The 7,799-nt window shown below is 27.7% G+C and overlaps 2 protein-coding genes across 2 annotated transcripts; one reads left to right on the top strand and one right to left on the bottom strand.

Moving 5' to 3' along the window:
• Positions 1–648: 648 nt before the first annotated feature.
• EIN_160830 (calmodulin-4, putative) lies at positions 649–1,116 on the top strand (the record flags this gene model as incomplete). The annotated part of the gene is made up of 1 exon (XM_004185837.1): positions 649–1,116. The coding sequence occupies one exon, from the start codon at positions 649–651 to the stop codon at positions 1,114–1,116; it is 468 nt and encodes a 155-aa protein (XP_004185885.1).
• A 586-nt stretch (positions 1,117–1,702) lies between these two features.
• Positions 1,703–4,204, bottom strand: EIN_160820 (hypothetical protein; the record flags this gene model as incomplete). The annotated part of the gene is made up of 1 exon (XM_004185836.1): positions 1,703–4,204. One exon carries the CDS (start codon positions 4,202–4,204, stop codon positions 1,703–1,705), a length of 2,502 nt encoding a protein of 833 aa, XP_004185884.1.
• Between the last annotated feature and the right edge of the window lie 3,595 nt (positions 4,205–7,799).

The following is a 7,799-nucleotide window of genomic DNA, read 5'->3' as shown; positions in this document are numbered from 1 at the left end:
ATTTTGTATTATCTGCAATTATCGATTCCTATTGTGATAATTGATTATTTTTCGAAATGACAATTAGAACTTTTTATTACCAAACTTTTTTTGTGAATTGTGTTTTGCTTTCTGGGACAAAAATGGGGTTTTCCAATATGCCAGATTTAAGCTTACAAACAATAGTTTCTAGACATTATTTCAAGAGGTTTGACTGTAATTATTAAATACCGAGAATGACATAAAACAATTTTTTATATATTTTAAACACAATTTCAAAAATTTTCAATTTAAATTAACCAATTATAAATAACATTATTTTTTGACTGATAATATTAAATTCAACTCTAATTTGATATTATCTATAAATCATATTATTTTTTTAAAAATATGCTTTTATCAAATCATTACATTTAATGATTAATATGTATTTAATATTTTAAAATACATTTTAATAAATAACAAATAGATAAAATGTGTAATTTTTTATAAATAAATTTGATGGGTGAGCTTTAATTTAATTTTCGAATTATATTGCAACTATAATCTGCTTCAAAAACAATACAATATGTTCATATTTAGGTAAAAATAATATATTATAAAAGTGTAATGAATACTACACCCATTTGTACTATAAATTCAGACAAATGATCTAATCACATACACTCGATGACCGAAGAACAAATTCAAGCCATGTTTGAGCAATTTGATACCGAACACACTGGTTATGTAGAAATCGAAAAGTACGCCAACTTCATGAAAAGTTGTGCAAACAGTGAAGAAGATGAAGAAGATGAAGAAGATGTTGTTAACATTGTCTTGTTCGTTGTATATTGTACAGATACCAAAGACAACGGAAAGATGGACCATGACCAGCTCAAAGAGTTCTTTGAAACAGTTGAATTGATGAAACAGGATAAATCCAAAGAGTTTGCAACTATCTTGTTTGGATGGCTTGATCAAAACAAAGACGGGTATCTTGAAGGTCGAGAAATCACCAGACTGCAAGGTTTTTACACCAAATCAACTCCAAAAGAAGGTGAAAAGGATGTTCTCAAATTAATGGACAGTGATAAGGATGGCAAAATCTCAAAGGATGAGTTTGTCACTTACTTTGTGAAAATCCTTGAAGCTTAATTCATTCACATTTTGGTATTGTTTTAAATATTTATCAGTTGTTTATTAAACGATATAACATTCAATAATATTTTAATAACCATGAATTATATATTTACAAATTTAATACATTTGAAAATTTGCAACTAAAATGTGTATACTTGATAAATATACAACTTATTTAATCTATAAGACTCAAAACAAAAAAATAAACAATGATAATCTAATCATGTCCAAACTTAATCGAATTGGTGACCAACTAACAGTTCTTGCTCTTTTTGTTAAGTTATAAAACCTCTAATGCAACTCAAAAAGTATAACAACATTTCATTTTTTTAACACAACCAAAAATAAGCAAGTATTTCAATAATATGCTTATTTTTGACAAACCAATATAACCAGTTTTAGTGTCCATGTCGATGCATAACATTGTGTTAGCTTGGTACACCATATATATATCCAATATGACAAGTAGGGTTGTATTATTAATATCCAATACGTCTTATTTTTGGGAATTATGTAAAACATCAGATCAAACATGAAATAAATAAAAAATAAAAGTTGTTTACAATAAACAACCAAATTCATTAAACACCTTCACTTCATTTTACTTTTTCGTTTGTTTTGTTGGTAATATTTCAGTAGTAATTCCAAATGTATTGCAGAATTCGGTTTCCAGACTTGTGCATCCAACAAATGCATTCATCTCTATCTTTTTGAGATGTGACGACAAGTTCATCTCCTTCAGACTTTTGCAGTTTTGAAACGCCTTTTGTGAAATGATTTGGACGCGTTGACAGTCGCCCACTTTGGTCAGCTGTTCGCACCCAGAAAACACATCACGCCCGATGTGTGTCAACGTCGATGGGAAGTAGACTTCCTGCAATTTAGTCTTCTCTTTGAAGAGATGATTACCAATATCACTGATTTCACCAAAAAACACGACTTTCTCCAACAAGACGCAATCCTTGAAGATGTCAGTTTTGATGATGTTGGTGTCATTTGCAAAAGTGACTGTTTTGAGAGAAGTGCACCGACTGAATATCAGAGGGGCGTACAGATAATCGCTGTATAAAGTGACATCCTCCAGTTTGTCGCAGTCTGCAAGCATCTTGTACATCTCACAAACAGCTTCTGGTATTTCAATGTGTGTGATTGGCGTGTTTGACAAACAACATTCGCCAAGTCGTGTTGTTTGTGTGTTGAAATTGATGTGTGTGATGCCAACACCACAGAGCGCACTGTTACCAAAGCTAACAACCTTTTCTAATTGAATTTCAGTGAGACGGCAGCAATTTGCAAAAGACGAATTGCCAATCTCAGTGACGTGGTTGGTGCCTTTGACCGATGAAAGTGCAACACACCCACTAAACATCATATTGGGTAACACATCGATGTTTGTTGGCAATGCTACGGACTGCAGCGAAGTTGCTGACACAAACATTTTCAAACCAAAGTCGACAATGTGTGTGTCAAAATTGCAAAACCTCTCTTCGGAACTCACATACGACGTCACCACTTCTTTTGGAAAGACAACATCCTTCAGGTTGCAGTGTGCGAAGCATGATATTCCATATCGCGTTGTTGATTTCACAGTTATTGCACTGAGTTGTGTGCAGTTTTTAAAGCATGATTTGCCCATATTTATGATGTGTCGTGTATTGATGCGTGAAAGTAATTTGCAGTTTTTGAAGCATTTATTTCCAAGTTTTGTGACGTTATGTGGGAGTGCCAATACATTCAAAGCCACACAACTCTCAAATGTAGAATCGCCAAGTGTACATATGTTTTGTGGAAGGTCGACGTGTGTGAGTGAAGTGCACTTTGAAAAACAAAAATCGCCAATTTGAGTGATGGTTTCGGGAATGACAACTTCTTTGAGACTTTTACAACAACAAAATGTTCTGTTCAACTCACAAATTGATTGATTGAAAGTGACAGTTGCGAGCTCTTTGCAATTCTCAAAATACGAATTTGCGTCTTTAACGTCTTCTGGAAGTACAAAAGTTGTGAAGTGGAATTTATTCAACACGTTTTTACCGACGTGTTGCAACACTTCAAACTCGGAGTATGTGTTACTGACTTCAACATCACCAAGACTGTTGTCGTCTAATATTTGAATTGAAGTTGGCAATTGTATTTGTTTCAAATTTGTGCACCCAACAAAACAGTTAATTCCTATTCGTGTCAACTTGTTTGGCATTTTTACTTCTTTCAAAGAAGCACATTCTCTAAACATTTCATCGCCAATTTCAGACATCGTGTTGGGCAGTTCCACAACTTCGACGTGCGCATCTTGGAATAATCCAACGCCAAATTGAGCCACATTTTCATGTACAATAACAGTCGCCCAATTGCACTCGGCAAATGCATAATCGTCCAACTTTGTGATTGTATTTGGCACTTCATATTTTCCTTTTCCTGACAAATAAAAGAGATATTCAGGAAGTGTGGTGATGTCACTTGAAAATTCGACTTTAGTGAGTTCTGTGCATTCCACAAAGAGACAACTGTGAAGGGTTGTCACAAGTGACGGAATGACAAGGTCTTTCAATTTGTAGACATATGTGAACGCACCACTCAGTTTTGTGAGGTGTGAAGGGAGGTACAAGTGCTCCACCATGTTACAACACTCAAACGTCGACCTCCCTATCTCCACCACACTCTCTGGAATGTGAATTGTCTGTGCATTGCACATGTCTAAACACCACTTTGAAAGACTCTGAACACCATCTGGTATCGTCACAACATCACCTTTGTTATATCCAGTGTAACATATTCTGCGATATGTTGTTGGAAATGCTCTGTCTAAAATATCAGAAAGTGTCTTCTCTTCAAAATCAGAACATTTTAATTTCATTTTGTATTCAACATGGTGTGAAGTGATTTTATAATCAGTGAACAATAAATCGTCTTTCGCATACAAATGGAGGATTTTCAAATTTGGAAAGAATTGTCTTGTTTTTAATGTTAGAGGAATCGGGTTGTAATGGAACCTAGCCATGTTGTTAGCATACTTTTTGCATACAAACTCGACATTGATGAAGTCTGTGATATTCTTAAAATGTTGGGAAATGATTATCATCAAATATTTGTCGATTTTTCCCATTTTCTCTATTTTTGAATATTATAGATTTTATTTTTTTATTTGTTTGTTATATTTTATATTAATTTAATAGTTAGTTTGTAATTTAATTTTTAAAAGGTATTTTAGAAATTGAGTTTTGTCTAACAGTTTTCAAATTTTAAGCAAATTCTTTATTTTTTTATATTTCAAATATTGAAAACATATTAAGATTATCCTAATTTTAAAACTGTTTGTGTATAGTTATTTTTAATTTACAAATTAATTTGTATTAGTTGTTCTATTTCAAGTAGCTAACAAATTCTATATTTTATTATAATAAAATACAATAATTTAAAATTCACTTTAACCTTACAATGTCGGTTGAGTAATTAAAATAACATTTATTATTAAACTATTCAAAAAATATGAAAAAAAAACCAAAAAACTTAAAAATTCAAGTGTGGTTAACTGTTAACCCTTCCAGTACCAAAAATATGCTTGTTATAACACACATACAAATGAAATTAAACTTAAATCTGTAAACTAAAAGTTATTCTAAATTAAACAGTATTTAGTTTTAATATTGTATTTATCAGTTCTGGTTTGATGTAACATTTATAATAAATAAAAAGTTTGAACGTTTTATTTTTGAATGTTATACAAATTAAAAGTCTAACACAGTTGTGTTAAACATATTAGTTATAAAATATATTTTATAATAATTTAAAGTAATGTATATAAAGGTTCTTTCTTTAAAATGTGAAAAAGGTAGTAATGTTATTCATATACATTTGGTTTATTTTGTGTAATGAAAACGATTTTTTTTAAAACGATAGTTAAGAAAGAAAAATTTCGTAAATATATCTCGTATACATATGATTCTCAACAAAAGTTCATAAAGTGAGAACGCTAATAATTAGTGTGGTTGCACAACTAATAACATAATATTTAATTGTTTGTTACATATATCAAAATTCAATAAAATGTCAACTTTTTTACACGTTAGTTACAAAACATCAAAACATTTACAATGAAAACTAAATTAAAATAATTACTTTTGGAATTTTCAAAGTATGACGTATCCCTTGTTTTTCAATGAAAGAATTTTTTATCAGAATTTTATTTGATACGTTTTCTTATTTTAAAACCCTGTTTTTAGAAAGACTTATAATGTATAGTTTATTATACTATACACAAATTTTTGATATAAAAAGAAAAAAAAATATTAAACTTGAAAATAATAACAGGAAAAGAAGTCAAGTTTTCCTCACAGTAAAAGTGAACCTTTTTTCAACAAAAATACGATTTTAGGTTAAAATTTTCTATTAATTTGTAGTAAATTAAATTATTTTTTACCATTAAATTTGTTTCCTGGTATTTTATGATTGTAAAAAGTTTAAAGCGTTTTTTGCATTATTTCTTTCTAATATACACTCAAAATGAATAAGATATAAATAAGTTTACATTTTTTGGAAATTTTTGGTACCGGAAGGGTTAATAATTAATCAGAAATTGAGACTTTACGAAATCAAAAATTGATTTGTATTGTTCTGATATGCAATTCAAACTTGTGTATATTTCAAATGATGCGTCGACATTATTAATTTAATGATATGATTTTTGTTTTTTTTATTTTTAGAATTAAAGAAAATGTAATAAAAATGACAAGGATGCCATTCTGTAATTTTTGGTATTTTGTTTTTTGTTATTTATCTACAATCCTAAATTAACTGTTATTTAGTATTTAATAATATTAAATATCAATTATACAATTTATATTAAAAATAACAGTCAAAGATGTCTATTTTTCATTAATCCAGCAGAAAAACGTATCTATTTGTCTTAAATGAGTGAATTTTGTACAGAATTCTTTTTAAAATTGATTTTTTTATAAAAAAATAGTTTTTAATTCAACAAAAGTTACAGATTCGAGAACAAAATATTTAATTGTCGATATTTGAGTTTGATATTCATTTACATCTTAAAAAAACGATTATAAATGTTGATATTTATTAACTAAAGTGAGGAGAGAAACCCACACCTGGAGAAAAAAACGTACTTATTTCTTTTTTCTTCTTTGAAAAGCTGTTAAATGAAAAAAGGTTCAGTCCAAGTTTTTTGGTTAATTAAGAATGTTCTCATAATTAAAATACAATATAAAAACTACATGAAATTAACCTTGAATAACAAATATAAATTATTAGGAAATTAAAAATTAATATATTTTATCCTGATATTTTTAATGAAGTGATTATTAAGCTTTTGAACATATTTTAGGTTTAATTTTAATTTCTCTTATTAAATGTTTAAATTAAAAAATATGATATAAGGTTCAGTTCCTAATACATACTTTAAACAATTAATTACTGATTAGATTAATATAGTATCTAAACTATAGATTGTTATTCAGTTTATTAACCATAAAAATACTAATAAGTTATCAATAATTTATATCCACTTTAAACCCATTTCTAATAGTTAATAAATTGTATTTATCAGCCACTTAAACATAATAAATAACAAAAAAAACAAACAAACATTAATCGCGCGTAATTTGCATTATCTAATTGTTAATTTGTATGCGCTATGTGTATAAATAATTAAATAAAATTGTTAAACGGTGATGGGGATCCGCAACAACTCAACGCAAACAAATCTCTGTTGTTTGTGTTGAGTTTGAATATTTGAACTTGTTTTTCTTAATTTTAAGTTTTCATAAAAGTTTTTTTGAGAAAAAAATAATGGTGGATATAAAACCCATCTAATTTTTCAACAATTTAAGTCATTTTAATAGTTTATATTAATATAATTATAATAATATGTATAGTTTGTTGGTGGTGGTTTAATGAATACTTTTATTAAAATTATTTGATTTAAGTTAAACAATTTTTTAATTTGTAAAAAAAACAAATATTAAAAATATAATAAATTTGTATTATAATTGATAATGATTGTTATGATAAAAAACATATTCTGTAACTTCTTTGTATAATGTTACAGTGTAATATAACTGTAATATTACAGTACTGTTGATGTACATTCGTTTGCATATCAAAATTTTTGTTTTTATTTACAACTTAATAAAAAAAGATATGTGTCAAAAAGATAAATCTTGACTTTTTTTGTTGTTTTTGAACTTATTAATAATAATAGTGATATTATACACACAACCGAGCTTTAATATGGCATCTTCACGAAAACGTAATTGAATTTGACTCGTGAGTATTATAGATATAAAAGAAAATATTTTGGTCAAAAAATAAACATTTGTCTAGAAAAAGCAAATCTCTAGATATTTTTACTATACATTACTATATTATAGAATTTGTCTTGTGAAAATTTAAACTATTTTTAGAAATTGGGTTTTGATAAACTATTACAAGTAAAAAAATATAATTTAAATCATTAAACTATATATATAGTTTATATGATAGTATATTTGTTTTTTGAATAAACACAAATTTGAAACACTGTTATAATACACTGATAGTACGTAAAAATTTGGGCTATTTTTGTTCTTTGATAATTTATTTTGAATCAAACTCGAATCATTTTTTATTTTTAAATAAAAAACACTAAAAAGGAAGAAAAAGAAAAAAAAGAAACTATAATAACCCGACTTTTTTATTTTTCTGTG

This window comes from Entamoeba invadens, assembly GCF_000330505.1.
Source record: "Entamoeba invadens IP1 unplaced genomic scaffold scaff_1105074724785, whole genome shotgun sequence".
Classification (NCBI taxonomy): Eukaryota; Evosea; order Mastigamoebida; family Endamoebidae; genus Entamoeba; species Entamoeba invadens.
Note: the sequence above shows the minus strand (reverse complement) of the source record. Positions and strands in the feature narration are given on the sequence as shown.